The 19,204-nt window shown below is 45.3% G+C and overlaps 1 protein-coding gene across 10 annotated transcripts in view; it reads right to left on the bottom strand.

Annotated features, from left to right (window-relative positions):
- Positions 1 to 2,585: 2,585 nt before the first annotated feature.
- The window catches only part of celf5a (cugbp, Elav-like family member 5a), a 175,485-nt gene continuing 158,866 nt past the window's right edge, over positions 2,586 to 19,204 (bottom strand). For 2 of the 10 annotated variants that reach the window (XM_084011753.1, XM_084011752.1), the window contains exons 7-12: positions 17,237 to 17,402; positions 9,645 to 9,857; positions 9,348 to 9,440; positions 7,914 to 8,057; positions 4,009 to 4,172; positions 2,586 to 3,577 (exon numbers count right to left, since the gene is read on the bottom strand). In XM_084011753.1, coding sequence (XP_083867879.1) covers positions 4,045 to 4,172; positions 7,914 to 8,057; positions 9,348 to 9,440; positions 9,645 to 9,857; positions 17,237 to 17,402 — 744 coding nt within the window. In that variant the 3' untranslated portion in view covers positions 2,586 to 3,577; positions 4,009 to 4,044. The remainder of the gene's footprint in view (positions 3,578 to 4,008; positions 4,173 to 7,913; positions 8,058 to 9,347; positions 9,441 to 9,644; positions 9,858 to 17,236; positions 17,403 to 19,204) is intronic. The other 8 variants (XM_084011757.1, XM_084011758.1, XM_084011754.1 and 5 more) reach the window with 8 other exon arrangements.

Genomic DNA, 19,204 nt, shown 5'->3' with positions numbered 1-19,204 from the left:
CTGACACCGCCACGGAAACAGGTGGCGCTCTCCTTTTAAAAAAAGAAAGAAAGGAAGGAAAAGCGATCCGACCTGTAAACTGCGTTTCCTCGTCCAGCTCTAAAGAATAAACTGAGATTCCTCTGGTGTGGGCGGAGTCTCCTCCAGGACTCACCGCTGCTGAATGTTTTAGTTTGCTTTGTGCTGAGAAACCAGGAAGTTAACATCTTCAGAAAGCGACCCCCCCTCCCCCCCATTCCAAACCCTAGTCTAAAAGGTCCTGTGCTGATTTTCCATAATATACAGATTTCATATTTATAATAAGCTACTATCCTTAGCATTCAAACCATAAAGAATCATATTGTTAATACTAGTAGTCCCGTAATCTTTACCCCCCCAGCCCCCGTTGAGCATGCTCAGAGATCGAAGGGCAACATGTAGGATGAAATATGAAGATGAGGGTGAAAACGTGAAATTAAAGTTGTGACCACACGCAGCCGAACTCTAACAATAATGGAATCAACGCTGCTTTTCCTTCCTTTTAAAAAAGTGACTTTCAATCAGTTCTGGTAATTGAAAAACTGTTAACTCACTTCACTTCATAGATTTCATTACTTTCCCCACTTTTCCCCTGGATTTCAGCGTGGAAATGTATATTCAGGCTTATGAACTCCAACTCGTCTCCATCCACAAACCTTTTTGCCGTTTTTTTTTTAATTGCGTTCAATCAAATTTCATTTCTTTCTCTTGGCGGAGAGAAATGAACTCCAACATCTTTTCAAACTCATTAAATTTCAGCCACAGCTGGCATCTTTAATTTGCATTACCCAAGCTGTTGTGAAGGCCAAATTTAATTTGATTTTAATAATTTAAAAAACTCTCCAGTAGAAATCCCATAAGAACGGCGTTGTGAGTGGGTTTCTAAGGCCCTGCATGGCCCGGGGTAAGGAGGTCTTATATCACCGCTCCCTAAAGCTGCCGGCCTGACAGCACCGAGGAAACCAACGGTAACTCACCGGGGAACAAAGCCGTCTCTGGAAAATATAGATGAAATCTAACCTTTTCACGGGGAATCTCTATTGTATACCATTACAACCCGATAGGACACAACATCAAATACTTTCCCTACTCGTCAATCATTTCCTCAAACTCAAAAATCAACACGTTGGTTTGTAGGAAACCCTCTTCCCGAGGAGTCTGGCACACGTTTGAGTCCGGAGAGGAAAGGCGGTGGATATGTTTGCATAATTTGGCAATTTGCGATGAGAAAAGGCATTTTTTTTCTTTTTTAAAGACTTCACGGCATCGAAGTATTGCCTGCAAGAGAACAATATAGAGTGGATGAGGGGCAGCAGTGTTTGTTAATGGCCTCCTGATCATCGCTAATCATACTAATAAAGAGAAGAGAAAATAAAGATGCAGTCATCGTGGAGCCGTTCTGGTGATGACATCTCTTCTTCCAGACTGGAAAGAGCTCAGCGGTCTCCTCAGACCCGGAGACAGCATCCTGATTGGACCACTGAAGCTGGTGTGTCTAAAGTTTGGCGTGATGATCAGAGTCCTGAGGGGACTTCAGTGCAAACTGACTCAATCAATGTTGGAAAGATTTTCAAATTAAAAGACAGCGGAGTGGATGTTGAGAGTGAAATGGATGGAAATAAAGCGGATAAGTCGTTTCATCTGGGACGTAGTGTACGCGCCTCCCGTCGCCACGACGCTGCTTCACTTAATTAATCACATGATGCAGCGTGATGTGTCGTGACCACACCGTATAGGAGCCACGTGTGACCGCCGCTAATGGCGAGCTGTCGTCTCGGCGAAGCAGCAGCAGCTGTAGCCGCTACACTTTCAGGCCTGCTGCTGTCTAATTGATGGATCATTTTGCTCTTAATTTGACCTCCTAAGGCTGCTAATGCCAGGCTGTTCCTCACCGTGTACAAGCTCTCGCTGTGCTATCACACCCTTCGGAAGGAGGGAAAACTCAGAGCTACACGGCTAGATTTGGACATAATGGACGCGGGTTGAAGGGACTCCCACAGGACGGTGAAGGAGAAGGAGAAGAAGAAGAGGAAGAAGGAGTAGAAGGAGTAGAAGAAGAAGAAGAGATGCGCCGCGACCACGAGAGAAGAATGGACTCTGTCACTCAGTCAATTCATTGGAAATGCCAATGTGTAATTGATTGCGCATCTCTCGCCCTGCGGCGCTGCTCCCCATCTGATCAATATTATCATTATCCTAATTATGCTGTGGGTTAGCGCTCGGCCCCCGTGAACTGATGGTCCCTATTAAGAGAGAGATTTGCTGGCACTCGGGAGGTGAGGAGGAAGAGGAGGAAGAGGAGGAGGAGAGAGGAGGGGAGGCTGCTGCCTCCTGCTGAGTGCAGCTGGAGGAGCTCGGCAGCGGGAGAGGTCACGACCCCGCCGGGACCACGGTGACACGCCGCTGGAATTTCTTTCTTTCTTTCTTTCTCATCTGTGTGTTTCATTCAGCCGCCCCAGATGCTGCCGCGGCTACGCAGCTTCCACCGCGGTGCTTCACGCTCAGACTATCTGTGATATCGAGGCTTCAACGACGCCGAATCTCCCGCTTCAATTACGGATCGGCGATGGCAACACGTGGCTGAACGGGCCGAGGTTTTCCTTCTTCACACGACGGGCGACGGGTCGCAGCTCCGAGATGAAACGCTGTGATGAAGCGATGATGTGGCAAAAAAAGAGAAAGAACACATCTGAACATGCCCCGAAACAATGTCTAACCCACATATTCTACGCCACTAAAATAGTATAGCTTTATACATCTTTTTTTTCTGTTTTCTTTTAATATTCCTTAAACCCGGTAGTTATAAATGTTAAAAGGAAAAGAAACCAAAAAGCCCATTTCCTCTTTTGTCTTTTTTTTTTCAAACCTGAAGCTAGTATTTCTTCTTAAGTTTAACTTGTAATATTATTAGTAGTAGTTTGTAGTATTAGTATCATTTAATACTATATCTTACTGTTTGAGAACAATAAAAACGTTTGGTCCTTTGGTCCCTTAGGGGTGAAAGATTTGCAGTTCTACTAGCTAATGGAAACCTCCGTGACCTCCATAGTCGTAGTTCTGCACTGAGAGACGAGTGTAAGAGAAAGAGGGAACGAGGAAGGAAGTCTGTCAGCGGACGAACAGAAGAGCTTCTTTTTCCCACCGTTTTCTTGGATCTTCACCTTTGAACCCTCATTTGTCCAGTACAGTAAAAGCCACAAGCGCCTCTTCCCTTATATATATGTGTATATAATATGTATATAGAAATCTATTTGTTGTTGCTGCTTTTTTGTTTGTTAGTTTGTTGCTTAATTAACGATTCAAGTCTCAACAAGAAAAAAAGTTCTGTTGTTCCGTCTCCACCACGTCTTTTTCACTTTCCTTCTTCACTGTGCCGTCTGTCCCCGTTTAGTCCCCCGGTGAAGAGACATCTTCTTCCCCGCCGTTACCTATATCTTCATACGTAAATGCTGATATGTCTTCAAAAATTCCTTATGTGTTGATTTTTTTAAAACATATTTTTGCTTTCAAAGAAAAAAAGTTTAACTCCTCCGAGATATCTTCACGTGTCCTCTAAAACCTGAAAAAAGAGAAAAGAGGGAGCAATTTCAGATCTCACCGCTCATTAAGCTGTCATTCCAAAGATCCATTTCTTTAAACTTTGGATTGGATATGGCTCTATTATATCAGTGAAATGGTCTGGAGAGAGCGAACCCACACTGGCAACCCAATCAATCTTTGTCAATCACCGTGATGACAGGTTTCCCCATAATTAATACGCCTGCTGTGACGCATATGAAATCAAGTCTTATGGTTTCTACGCGTCTGCGGACACGGAAACTCCTGAAACATTAAAGAATTCAGCTTTTCAATGAGTACATAGTTGATTTATGAAGAGAAACACTACAAGCAGTTATAGGGAGGTGATCGGAGAAGAAGCGAGGAGCCTTCAGGGGTTAAATCTGCAGCTCGGGGACGCGTCGGGGTCTAAACGCCACGTTGCTGGCTCACCTGTGCTGCTGCGATGAATACTGAAGGTAGGCTGTGTCAGTAAGGGCGGCTGGCATCCTTCGGTCTCTTTAGCTGCACTTTCAACCTCTTCATCCCGATCTGAAAGCCGTTCATGGCTTGGATAGCTGCCTGTGCACTAGCAGGGTTGTCGAAGCTCACGAAGCCTGTGGGAAGACGAGCACGCTCATTAGCCCCCGAACGTAGCTTTAACATCATCATTCAGATCAATATGTAGGCATGCTTTCTACTGCAGATGACTCAACTGGCAGGCAGAGAAAAGTGTAGAAGAGATATGAACTAATATCTTCCCTGCTTGATCCTCACGGCTGTCAGAGCCTCAGAGCGGATCTCAGTGTTTGTGACAGTTTGCCTATAAAGTTGTTTTCAAACTGAAAATGTTCACAACGAACACCAGCTGCTTCTTGTTGCTCGACGTCTGATCAACTTTTAGCGGTGTAGCTAAAACCAGCCACCGCTGTGGGACGCCAGACAGCAGCCACCAGCCCGGGGGGGTCGCTGTCATAAAGCATCACGCTGGTGATCGACAGCTCGGTCTGAGAGAGACGTGATATCAGCTGGTGGTGAGATCCTTCAGAGAGGCATGCACTGGTCAAACACCCAGAGGTGTGGCCGGGGGTTATATAGTGACCGGGGGGTTATATAGTGACCGGGGGTTATATAGTGACCGGGGGTTATATAGTGACCGGGGGGTTATATAGTGGCCGGGGGGTTATATAGTGACCGGGGGTTATATAGTGACCGGGGGTTATATAGTGACCGGGGGTTATATAGTGACCGGGGGGTTATATAGTGGCCGGGGGGTTATATAGTGACCGGGGGTTATATAGTGACCGGGGGTTATATAGTGACCGGGGGTTATATAGTGACCGGGGGGTTATATAGTGACCGGGGGGTTATATAGTGACCGGGGGGTTATATAGTGACCGGGGGTTATATAGTGACCGGGGAGTTATATAGTGACCGGGGAGTTATATAGTGACCGGGGGTTATATAGTGACCGGGGAGTTATATAGTGACCGGGGAGTTATATAGTGACCGGGGGTTATATAGTGACCGGGGAGTTATATAGTGACCGGGGGGTTATATAGTGGCCGGGGGGTTATATAGTGGCCGGGGGTTATATAGTGACCGGGGAGTTATATAGTGACCGGGGAGTTATATAGTGAGCTCATCTGGAAAATGGAAAAAAAACACACTTTTCTCTGGTGGACCATCCATGATAAACACGGACATTTTGATTTGTAATAAAAACATATTGTAGGGCTTTTATTGTGAAGGAGCAGTATTAGGAAACTAGCGTATCTTCCCAAATTAATACATTCATTCAAAGTACTTTATGAGTGTCGGTTTTATGATGCTCTACTTACATTAAAGATATTATTTTAATGGTCTGTACATAATAGTCCTTCACAAGATGAATTCTGGGATACTTTGAGTCTATTTAGGGGATAATAATTCTCAGGAAACAGTTGGACAGCGACTTGAAGTGAATATATAATACATTTAATCAACAGGGATTTGCAAAATGATTCTAATTTCTTAATTAAAATAAAGCTATGCTCTTCACAAAGCCAACAGACATTCAAGCACCTCGCTGATCCTTGAAACACGACAGAAGCTAAATCAAACTTTCCGACAGGAACACTTGATTCACAGAGTTCTATGTGAGAAGAAACCTCGAAGCTACCAGAAACGCTAATTTAACTCACTGGTCCAGAAATCACCAACTCTAGTTACCACGGTAACATATTACTAACCCTGTTGGAGAGTAAAAACACAGAAAGGCTATCCGTCTCCTGGCGATGGGAAAGTAAAATGTAAAACAGAAGAGCTGTGAGGGAAGAGTTTGAAGGTTAAGAAGATACACCTGCTGGTTTTGGAGCTTTCATGGGATCTAAAACGAATCAGGTCAACCCCATAATTACCTTCTGTTTACAACTTAATATATTCTTCAACACACTTTCCTGACGTCCCCCAGAAAGCCCCCAAAATACAAGAACAGGTGAACGAGCAAAGTTTGACCGAACCAAATGCAAACATAGTCCATCATGTGGAGACAAGCCCCCCCCCTCCCCGATGCTGAACATCCTGTTTTCATCATGAGTAAAAATAAAGAGTTCAGTGACCAGAAGCTGCAGTGGAGTGTGTCTCCGCTGGCTGCAGCCGACGACCCGTGAGAACCAGCAGGAGGCGCTCCGCCCGGCCTGCCTGGAGGAGGCTGGGTGGGAGTCTGGAGAAGGAGCCAGGGAAAGGAGGCGACCCCTCCCCCGAGAGGAGATGCAGGTTTCTCCAGCTCCGAGCCCTCCTCTCAGCCCGTCACACATTCCCAGTGTTTCCTTGTCTTCTGCACACCATCAATCTGCGTTTATCCCCCTCTTTCTCCTCTCTAGATTAATTACACCAGTGTGCTCCCTGTTTCCCCAGGCCTAACATTATGTTGTAAATGCATAGTGTATAAGTCAATACTGCAAATAGCTCTTCTTTCATGAATTTATATGTTATTAAATCTCCCCTGGGAGACAGGACTGGCGATCAATTTGGCCCAGGGTTCTGCTGTTCCCTGAAGTGAAAACAAATGCTGATCCATAATTGTCCTTTGCCTTCCTCCCCCTCCTCCCCCTCCTCCCCCGCTGCCTGTCTCCAGAGTTGTTATAAGCCCCGGGGCTGGTTGGTGTGTGCTGGCAGACGGAGCTAAATGGGACGGGAGCCGTGGAGCGGTGTGAATCAGCCTCGGCGGCGAGGGTATTGACAGATATTGGGGTTACAGAACGGTGATGCGGATGCTGATGCAGCACCTCCAGCTTTTCAGGTCACACAGCGACCAAACAGAAACAAGGACATGAGGGGCTCTGATCGACTGCATCATGGCAAGTTTGGCTCCGACGTGTTCAGCACATTTCTCTACAGCGCTGACGCCAAAAAGCCACAGTCATCAAGATGCAAATTCAGGTCAGTCGTTCAGTCAGTCAGTCAGTCGTCGGGGGTAAGATCCCTCAATCATCGGTGTCTGGCTGCTGTCAAACATCATCACAATCTGAAGCACCTTCAGACGGAAAGACTTCCGTTAATTTGAGAAAACGTCATTTACACGATGAAGCTTCACGCCTGAGCTGTGAGATTTAACACCAAATGTCTGAATGTTTTTGGGAAAAAAAGGAAACTTTCAGAGATCCAACTGCAAAAACACACATTTAGTTTTGAGCTCACCGATGTCCAAACGCCCTGAAAACATCTGTTCTACATGTCATTGAGTGTATTTATTAAGGGTGAGTATTGGCAAGAACCTCACGATACGATACGTATCATGATACTTTGGTCACGATACGATACGTATCACGATACTTTGGTCACGATACGATATGTATCACGATACTTTGGTCACGATACGATACGTATCACGATATTGTGATATAAATAAAGATGAAAACACAAGTACCTGTATATGTACATCGGATGATATTTATCAGACGCCAAATTGAGTCGAAACTATTTCATTGAACAGCCTCTCTATTATATTCATTCCCATGAAATTCACTGGAATAAATATTGAAAATAAAATGAAAAAGGATAAAGTACTGCATTCACAACGCGACTAAACATGAATCTTTTTTTTTTTTTTTAAATCGATCTTTGGAGTTGAAAAATCGATATTGTTTTGGGCAGCAAAGAATCGTGATATATTGCCGTATAGATATGTTTACCCACCCCTAGTATTTATGCAAATAGGTGGGGAGGTGATTTCTTTACATATTAGAAATCAGAGTCGAGGCCCGAGCAGCCACACCTGCATCTTCATGGGTTGAACAGCTTTTATTTTAGAAGCCAGTAAAGAAGCAGACGTGGACTGGAGCGCCGTACGGCGGCGGCGGCGGCGAGGGACTCACCGAAGCACTTGCTCTGGTTGGTCGCCCGGTCCATGAAGACCTTGGAGGAGATGACGCTGCCGAAGGGCAGGAACATCTGCATGAGTTCGTTGTCTCCGAACTCCTGGGGCAGGTGGTAGATGAACAGGTTACAGCCCTCCGGACCTGGAGGCGGAGACACAGCTGTGAGTTTATCATCCTGATCTCTCCAGTCGACCACATGAAGATAAGTGGAATTAGATTCTCGGGACGTCGGTGACATTATCAGTGATAAAACATAACTTTTATTAAACGCAAAGATAAAGAGAAAAAAAGAACATTTGCATTGATTTGCTGATACTGAATGGATGATTTAATTTCACATTTTAAAAACGTTTCTGATTAAATATGAATATGATAGACTATCTGTGGTTTGATCAATGCGCCGCAAAATACATCAGATCTTACTTTTTAATAATGTTGTTTTTTATTATGAACACACTTATAAGACGCAATATTTTCTCTTTATAACACTGTATAATTATATTTGTTTGCTTAATAGCAATCATCCAAACACATTCAGAGTATTTATAATGAGCTATAAGCTCAAGTTTCATTATAATAACTGCTGGTCACTCACTGACATTTCTTCTGCCAGGATCATAGTCTTATAATCATAGTAATTAATAATAATAATAATAATTATCATTCTCACAGGTGTTATCTTTTTATCATGTTCTTTGTTGTTGCCTTAAGTAAAATATATTTTGTGTGAAACATTTTTCATTTTTAAATGAAAATATATTTTAATGCATTATAACAATGAAAATGCATTATTAAAAGATACCACAATAATGATGATTATAATAAAAAAATGTATGTGTGAATTTATGAGCGCTTATAACTACTACATTATAACAGTGCTATAAGCAGATTGTAACACATTTTAAGTATTGTTTATAATGCATTATAGAGTTGGGCATCATAAATAAGTGTTAATATAATAATAATAATAATAATAATAATAATAATAATAATAATAATAATGTTCCCCTCCATTCTACATGTTTCATTATTTTATTGTTTTTCCTTCTGGGTTGTTGTTATTCTCACAACTAGGAAATGTATTTTACAAGCTTTAATTATTACTTATGAAATAAAAGCCAGTCTTATGTAGATTATATGTACATGTACATTTAGGACATTTGTCTTTTGTCCAAAGCGACTTACAGTACATAGAGTACATACTGGTATGTAACCTATTAAGAAGATGAACAGAATAATAGAAAAGAGTCAAATTAACATTGTTCTCTCATCCTCACATGGTCTCTCTATCTAAGATGTAAACTGTAATTTAATAATACAGCAGAGGAGGAGGTGATCAACGCTGGAATAATATTGGTTTCTCATCTTCTTTAAATGTCTTTTCCACGGGACGAGACGTGTGAAATGTAGAAAGTAATGATGTTCTCTCACCCTCACCTTCTCTCTGCTGCTGCTGCTGGATGACCTGGGGGGGCTGGGGCAGGGTCTGGCCAATGGGAGTCAGCGTGGTGGCGGGGTAGATCGCTGCAGAGAGGGGGGGGGGGGGGGGGGGTGATTAAGGTCAATCATACAGGCAGAACATGTGTAATCAAAGGCTCTCTGATGCTCCGTTCTCAGGCTTCACTACCCAACACATTCGCCTTCTAACACCAGGGATCGTACACAAGCACAAGTACAGCTACAAGCACAAGTACCGCTACAAGTACAAGTACAGCATGGTGAACCAACCTGTGTACTGCTGGACTCCGGTGAAGGCTTGCTGGAGGGTGTCGGCGGCGGTGGGGCTCTGGGTGGAGTAGGGCGGCAGGCCGTTGGTGTACACGGCCTCCACGGCAGGGTGTCCGTTGGGCTGATGGGGGATGCCGGTGAAGCCGTTGACGAGGGGCGTGACGATGCTGGGCACGGAGGTGGTGATGTTGGCTGGTGGAGAACTGAGGCCTGCTGGGACAAAAGGAAAAAAAAGCTCTGACATCTATATATCTGTACACGACAGTTTATACACAGTAATGTATAAGGATGTAGGTAAGTGTACACACAGGCATGCTTTCCTACTGCACACACACACACACACACACACACACACACACACACATCTCTCTAATGCAAGGACACGGGTGTGACGTGAGTCTGTCACATAACGGCGGTTTGTCGTGACACATCCTGCAGGATAGCAGGAAGTCAACCTGTGAAAAATGAGCCTGTCCGGAGTGTTTGTGCGACGCCCTGCTGGCTCCTCCAGCTCAGGATGATGAAACCACTATGCAACTTCTGAGAGGAGGGGGGGGGGGGATCAGAAAGAAAAAAGGAAAAAGACCTGGACTAAATAGAGGAGATTACAGACGGAGGTTTGCCTGAACGAGCAGGTAGCAAAGATACAACGATGACATCATTTAAAAACACAGAAAATAACAACAGTTGGCAGTTTGACAAGCGGGAGGGTCGTAACATATATGACACACGCCTGAACGGCAGCTGCAGGATGGTTCATGAGTGGAATCGAGATTGGATGCTCCCTCATTCAATGCATTTTAAAAGGAGCCTCCTCTGGAAAGTGTTTCCAATTATGCCAGGAACATGAAAGTACCCATTCTGAGCAGAATCTCACTGCGTGATGGTCTCTCTGAAAGGGCCGCTCCGTGGCAACGCATCCAAGCTCGTTGAAGTACAGCTCCCCCGAGGACCACCTCTCAATCTGGAAAGCCTCGCCCTGATTGGACGGAAAGCTCAGGTTGTCACGGAAACCCTCCAGCAGGCCATATCCCCGCAATCTGGTGCCTGAGTGAAGAAGCCTCCTGTGAGAGGAGGTCCAGATCGGCTAAACAATCACACGTACGCGTGGAACATACGCCCATGTTCATGCTAATGCCGCGGTGAATATGCTGAACATCACGCACTGAAACTTCCCACCGCTGAGCAACATCAGCAACATATTGCTTTTCTTCTTCTTTCCCTCCTCCCAGCCTGCCTCAGCATTTAAGTCATGAGGAGGCTGACAGTCAGCCAGGCAACTGCAGTGACCGGGGGAATTGCCCGGGTCCGGTGAGAGCTGTTGTGTCTTTTGCACTGGTTTCCTTTTTTTTCTAAAGCCTCCCCACGATTGCTTGTTTCCTGCGGAGCTGTGATGAATTAGACTGCAGCTTCAGCCCATTCTCCTACCAGGACCCAGGAGACCGCCGCTCCTATTCGGAGGGCTGGAGACAGCTAGTCTGCCCGGGCCACACACACTCCACTGTACCGCCAGATAATGCACCCGCTCCATCATCAGGCAAATTCATTTCCCAGGTTTAGCAGGGCTTACGTATGCGTCGTTGTGAGGAGCGCCGGTGGTAGGAGGTGGTGGAGTTGCCCTCTCGCATGCAATTACATAAGTTCCCGGGTCAGCGGTCGGACATCAGGGGTGAAGGAGAGCTCACAGATTGAGTCCAGTCAGGTTATCACGCCGGCGACGGCACGACGGGGAATAAGCATAGAAATCACAAGTGTAATAAAGACGGCGTTGACGTTGTGGTGAGCAAAGCAACGTTTATCCACAACAACTAGAGCGACCGGTAGGAAATGCTGCAGCTGCTGGGTCGGATGCACGTTTTGGATCATGAAACGGGGCTGTGATATACGGACAAGACAATAAGCAAACACCACGGCCAATAAAACAATGATTACACCAGAACGCCTTTATGTGGCCGAGACATCATCTTTATCTCCACTGTCACAGCGAGCCGATTCCCAACGGGAGCCGGGGAGCGTCGCCCCTCAGCTGGAGGGGGCGGAGCTCCTCCCGTCCTGAACTGGAAGACATTTTCATTTTATACCTCCGTGGACATGTAGTTGGTGCATTGTGGGAAATTGTATTCATAGTCTGTTTACAATGCACGCACAACAATGTGGATGTCAGTGTGCTGCATGTGTCGGCCTGTAATAATGACATGTTGCCCCCCCCCCGGCATGGGGGAGCAGCAGACTATATTCCATCCAGCCGACTCTTAACTATCACTTCTTCACTCTTATTACTGCACGAAAGAGGCCCGTGCTGCAAAACAGTATAAGTATGTGTATGTCACATATATTTATGTTCTGGGAGATGACATTCATATTCCTACAGGCTGCTTCATAGAGGGGGGGGGGGCTCATTGCCACGATGGCTCCACAAAAGAAGTCTTCACACATGCGACAGAAGCATTTATTATGCTAATTCTGCATTGAAAACAGCGATGCTATCCCCATACTGGAGAGTGCAGTCATTACCGCTGCAGAAGTAATAAGCACTCAAAAACAGATGCTTTCATCCAACTGATTTAAATGTGACGCCATGTTTTCGACTCAAAGAGGAAACGTCTGCCTCAAAGTGTGAATATGAATCTGGATATGGGGAAGGCCACTTGGTGTACCGAGAAAAACTATGTGACTGCCTTAGATTAACTCATAGATTACTTATAAATACGAATATATGTGAGGCAAATAAGATGTGAATGCGATTCATTATCTAACATATTTTAATGCGCATCAGAATCTGATTTTAAATGGAGTCTTTTCTGTGTGAGATAACGGTGATTCTGATCACGAACGTCATCGACGAGCGATTGTTAAGTCTGGAGTCTTTTGAACTTCCATTTCCTCAATCAGCGTCTCCCTCTGAGTGATGCCGCCGTTAATCAGCCGTTCCCACGCAGTCCCGATGACGCAGATCCCATGATTAATGTTTTTCCCTTATTTTGCTATGAATTTTCTATGTCGTATAATGTCGAGACTTAAATATTTCATTAAACACTTGTTGGTATCATAACAGAGACCATTGATGTGCACTCAATCTATACTCTGTAATTTGTGGGTTTTCTGCTTGGGTAGAGTAGGATTAGCATGCTGATTAATAATTCATAATTATTATTTATTTATTATAAGTCCTTATTTAACTTTCCTCCTGTTTGGCATTTCCACCGTATGCTGATGATGTAACGTTGTTCAGTCATATAGACTCTGTGACTGAAGTGGAAGTAAGTCTACACAAATTAAGAAATAAATAGCATAAATAAGAAACTGCCAGGTTCCAAACATATAATCATGATCTCCATCAGGACCGTCTGATAAAAAATATACGGAGGTTTTCTGATAAATTCAACATCGTGTTTCATGCAGAAGAACCCTGTTTTAATAAATCAGTTATAAAAATGCTTAACTTTCATCATTAAGGCCGATAAGCATCGTCTTGGAATGTTTATTCACAATAACATGGCGCTAAATGAATGCTGAATTATGGGAAATGTTCACCCACTGAAGTAGTGTCTGTATAAGAGTCATAAGAAATAAAGAAAAACGTGATGTTTACCATAAGTTCAGCTCCGGTACATTTAACATGAACCAGGCAAGCAAACCGCCGATTCGTGAGGATTTGAACTTGCAGATAAATGATTGGTTATGAAAGAACTCAATAAATGCTATAATCTAACTTTGAACAGAGACAAATATTTTGCATCCTAATGACTCATCAGAACATAACAAACAGGGATTCTGCTGTCATTTCTGTTGTCAATATTGTCTTCATTTATATTGTCAATGGTCGATGAATACTTCATTATTTTTTATTTTTATAGTTTGAGATGCAGGGCTCAGCAGGAGGCCAGGTTGCCATTGGAAACCGTTCTGAGAAATTGCCCACCAATTCTTGGCCTTGACAGGAAACGAATGTTCAGCTAGAAAACCACCGTTTGACATGAAGTGAAAGAATGAAGAAGCAGCCGGCGACTCGTGGGTTCACGTGTGACGACACCAGGAGATTCAGGGTGGACACGTCACCTGATAAAAGCCCTCGAGGTCACAGCATCAAGGGGCGGCTGTCAGACGTAGAGCAGGTCATCCTCCAATCAGTAGAAGGCGGTTCGAATCCCGGCTCCTCCAGTCTGCATGCCGAAGTGTCCTTGGGCAAGATACTGAACCCCCCAATTGCCCCCGATGCTGCCATCGGGGTGTGAATGTGTGTGAAAAGCACTTTATCAATGCAGGTCCATTTAGCATCAATGAAGATGCACAGGTGTTAGCCTATAGCTGGGGTGTGACGTGTCGGTCATAGTGGTGCATCTCTGGGAGTCTCATTCATTCTCATTAGCTACGTCAGCACCATATCTCATCTTATCTGATCATTTGTTTAAGATAATAAATGTCCGTCTGACATGTCGGACGCGTGGTGGAGGACAGGTGCACACATTGGGAAACATTACTACGTCAAACAGCTCATTAGTTTCATGACGTTTGTCGCCGTGGAAACGCTCTGCATCAACGGCGTTGAATCCAGCGGCGGCGTGGCGCTGCACCGTGACTCGCTGTGGAGCATCTGCAGCAGATCCGGTGGACCGTGCACGTACGCGTGCACGTAAGCGTGCACGTACGCATGCACGTACGCGTGCACGTACGCGTGCACGTCTTCAGACCAAAGAACATTAGTGCGACTTTGATGACACACTTCTCACAACCGAACAAAGGACTGCCGACACGCCGTGTTCCTCGCCACGTTCACCCAGCAGGAAGCCGTTTTGCTCTCTCGAGTTCTCCCTTCCTCTCTCTCTCCCTGCTCCTCTGCCTGGCTCGCCCTGGCTTTGTTTAACTTTGATTCCGTCTGCAGCGTTCAGGGAGCGGCACCTGGTGAACATTATTTTCAAAAAGCATCATCATGCATCATTGTAAGGATACACGCTCTAATCAGCTGAACCATCTGGCAAACGGCTTCTGCACCATCGAGCTTAAACGCGTTGCATCTGTTGATCACATGACTCTCGTTGTTTTCAGAGGAACACCCTTAACCTCGGAGCCTCTCTGTCGCAGCTCGGCTGGCTGTCACCGACGCCAGTCTGCTTCATGTCGGGGGACGATGCTGATCGCTTCAATTAAAGACTAATGTCACACGTTTACCTCACGATCACACAGGACTTTCATCTGTATAATGCAGAGCATCGCGGGTCATCCTGGAAGGCACTGTGCTCGTTGTCTATTGTTAATTGCTCTCATTTTGGAAGGAGTATTAACCTTTTCTACCTATTATGCGTTCGTACAATTGACACAGCTGCCATATGTCAGAATTTATAGATTTGTTTTGAGCTGTAATTTGCTTGATGAGACAACTTAATGCATAAATGACATCTCTGTGGAAGCAGAAGATCTCTCTGCTCCCAGACCTAAAAACAGATTTGGATATTACAATGAATAATTCCAGCGACTGGTGGCAGACATCCTACGGTCTCTGGTGTCAGGAGGATCTTGGCCTACTTATACAGACAGCCGTGCCAGCAATGTTGTATTCCGTCAATGAACTCTAAATAAGTCATCGCCACAAGTGTGAAACCGGGGAAGAGAGACAGAGAAACACAGAGAGAGAGAGAGAGAATAGCAGTGAGCTGCACTACCACTCCTGCAGCTGCTGGCAGCCACACTCAAATTAATGAATGAAGAAAGGGGGAAATAAAACACTTCATATTTATGATCATTCTTGGAAATTCATTAAAAGCCATGCTTTCTCTCAAGGATTAGTAATTCATCACATTTAATAATAAAAAGGTGATCAGCGTGTCCTCTTCATCACATTCACTTCTTTCACCGTCTCTATATCACCAACACAAACACTTTCTTTGCCTAAGCCAAGTTGCTAGCTCCTGCATTGCCCACTGATAGAAACATTGCCTTACATTTTGCTCTCCAGTCCTAGTTTTCTTAAACTCTAAAGAACAGCTGACAAAAAATCTGCCAGATTTCCTTTTGAGGAAGGCACAGATCTGGGCTTCGAGAGGCTACAGAGAAGAGATACAAAGACTGCAGATACAATACAATCAGACTGGAGGACTAAGCCTCCGACACACACACACACACACACACACACACACACACACGCACACACACACACACACACACACACACACACACACAAACACAAACACACACACACACAAACACACAGACACACAGACACACACACACACACACACACACCACACACACACACACACACACACACAAACACACACCACACACACACACACACACACACACACACACACACACACACACACACACACACAGTTCCTTACAATACAGTTGCACAATCTTTCATCAGCATTATTGTGTTGTAAAGTATAGGTATGCACGCCGAACACAAAGATCTGAATTGCCACACTGTCAGTGCTTTCCCCGTCAAAATAAGAGGCTTCTCAGCAAGACCGAGCTCCACTTTTAATCACGGCCTCTGATTGATTACGCCCGCCCAAAAGTGCACACTTTGCACCGAAAACATCACTGTGAATATTTGACAAATGGATCCATCTCTGCAGATATATTGAACGGCGTTTAAAAATGATTGCAGACGTGCGGGCGGCGTGCAGCGCGGCGCGCTCCATCATCTGGCTGCTGGTTCGGCGTGGACGTGATTAAAAGGTTAACGCGGGTCCTGTGGGCATCGATCGCCACACCTGGGCTGTTTGCTGGAATTCAAGCGACTGTTGTGAAGTAAGTAAAGTAGAAGAAAACAGGGTTTGTGCAATAAAAGTGTCCGTTCTTTGTGAAGAAGAAGAATGAAGAAGTGAACAGCACTCCGACTTAAGAGAATATTTCTCTTCCCCACAGGAGCCACAGCCACAGAGAATTTGATCTAGTGCTGCAACTTTGTAGTAAGGATTCCTATGATGGCTGTAAAGAAGATCTACAATAAGCCTTGTTGCACTGATGTGTCTCCCTCTCTCCTGCACTGATTGGTTTAAAGTTACCAAAGTCATCACCTTACAAACTTAATACTGCAGTGTTGACAAAGTAGGTGAGTGGAGTACAACAAAGACTCGGATACTGTATTATTTATTTCCACTCGTGCTTTTGTTGAGTGGAGAATCCTGAAGTTGCCTCTGTCTCAAGGAAAATGAAGCACTGCTGAATAAGCAAATGTTATGCAGTGGGTAGGTATTTCAAAGTCCTTCCCTCTCCTCTGTAATGGATCTGCATCGGAGGCGTTTGTTATGGAAAACAAAAAAAACCAACTGCATGCAGATCATGCACGAGTGCTTCAAAGCGCAAGGTCAAAATACTACGGGGAAATTAGCGCCTTATCTCCAAACTTACTTATTGCTATTATATATATTTCTGCAGCTTCTTTCCCCAAATAGTTCCAGCATTCATAAACAACATAAACATGCAAATCCAACCGGCTGTAGTTCCCTCTTAGTCGCCTTAGAAGGGTCCCTCACACACACACACACACACACACACACACACACACACACACACACACACACACACACACACACACACACACACACACACACACACGAGGAAAGGGAATGAAACCAAGTGCTCACCCAGGGTTTGATGAAAGTCACCCGACACCTGGGTCATGGTGGTGGGTGGGAGGCTGTTGATGTTGAGCGCCCCCATCTGGTGGATCTGCGTGGCGGGGAAAGCCACGCTAGGCGTGAGGTAACCTCCGTGGCTTGCTGCCATGATGGCTGCCTGCTGCTGCATGAGCTAAAGAAGAGGGACACGGAGAGATGGGTGGAGAGATGGGTGGAGGGGTGGTGATGGGGTGATGTGTGTGTGTGTGTGTGTGTGTGTGTGTGAGGGAGCAGGTGGGAGAGCGGGGGTGTGAGAGAGAGGTGATGGGAGGACAGATGGTAATGAAAAATATAGTAAGTTGGGAAAGGAGTGAGACAAAGAGGGGAGGAGGAGGGAGGAACATGGCGAGGGAGAGCGGAGGGAGGATGTATGTGGAGGGTGATGGATGGATAGTGCATGGGAAGTACAGAGAAAGTAGAGCGGAATAAAAGAAAGGGAAGAAAAAAGAAGCCTGTCAACCTATGTTTAGTGAGTCTGTCTCTCCTCCCAGCAGGAAGCCTGTCACCAGCTGCAGAACGATTTAATAGCTGTCTGTTGGGCTCATACAAATCAAGGCATTGACATGTGGACATTATCTCTGAGCTCGGGGAACAGGAAAAGTTTGCAGAAGACTTCGATGCTTTTTCCCTTACAATTGTCAAACTTCACACAGCACTCTGTTCGAGGCGTAGAAATGCCACGACGTGATAATCTCCTCTTGTTGTTTTCATCCCGTCTGTCTTTCTTCCTGCTGATGCGTTTGTAATGATGTGCTGCTTGTAGGCTGACATTCATCCAGAGTTTAGAATACGCTTTGCTTTATAATCACAAACCACTATGTCCGTCTCTGGCCCCCAAATCAGGAGGAATGTAGGCAAACAGAATCACGTCGGACCGGTTTGTGTTATTTCAGAGACGTACATTTGACAAACAACGTTGTGTACTTAGTCGGTCTGTTGATGTGTCACTGAATCCAGACACTGAGTCATGAAGACATTACTTTTTAAAGCAACTAGGATTCGTGTTAGTAATACAGCATGTTAGTCAGACAAACTGAAACGGCGGCTGATTTTCACCCATCGGACGATCCGACAAAGAGATAAAATCAATAGCCTTTCATTCGCTCTGGGTTTGTACGTGAAGGGAGAGCTGCAACTATTTTCTATCAAATGCAGTCCACACTGTTTATTCATGCTCACACACACCACTGCCCTGCACACACACACACACACACACACACACACACACACACACACACACACACACACACACACACACGCTCAGCTTAAATTCTCCCCATGCAAACCGCACGCTGAATCGCTAATTCAGAAGAAAATCCATCATTGCCCAGCGGCGTTAGCCTGTTGACGGACTCTGCTTGTGTGTGTGGCGATGATGCAGACCTGTGTGGTGAAGGAGACCACAGCTGGACCGACCTCCGACCCTGCATGTGTCTCTGGCCTGAGAGCGACTCGTATGAGCAGAAATCAGACTCCTCTGCTGCTGCCTTCATGCTAATGACGACATTGTGAGACACTGGAGCTATAAAATGCCACTCTGCTTGTGTTTGCAGTGCAACGGGGAAAAGCCAATTATTTCCCCTCAGCGGCCTGTCAGGTAACCCGAGAGTGGCTGTCCCACTGTAGAATGCCCGGCGCTGGCATCCCATCCATTAGCCACATGCCTCGCCACGGCTATCTATTAACGCCTTTGGTCATTTGCATAATTTCAACGTGACAAATGGGAATCGTCCGTTCTTTTCCAAATGAGATGAATGGAGGCCTTTAAGAGGCCGTCGCTGCAAGAAGACGGCAAAGTGACAGAGTTGGACTTCAGGATGAAGCGTCTGACTGCTGCTGTTCAGAATAAATACACTGTTTCCTTGTTGTTGTCTTTCTCTGCTCGCTGCTTTCAGGAAGGACTTGATTGTAGAAAGCGTGCATCCTATTCACTGA

This window comes from Eutrigla gurnardus (genome assembly GCF_963514095.1).
Source record: "Eutrigla gurnardus genome assembly, chromosome: 6".
NCBI classification, from domain to species: Eukaryota; Metazoa; Chordata; class Actinopteri; order Perciformes; family Triglidae; genus Eutrigla; species Eutrigla gurnardus.
This window is presented reverse-complemented; position numbering and strand designations above follow the sequence as displayed.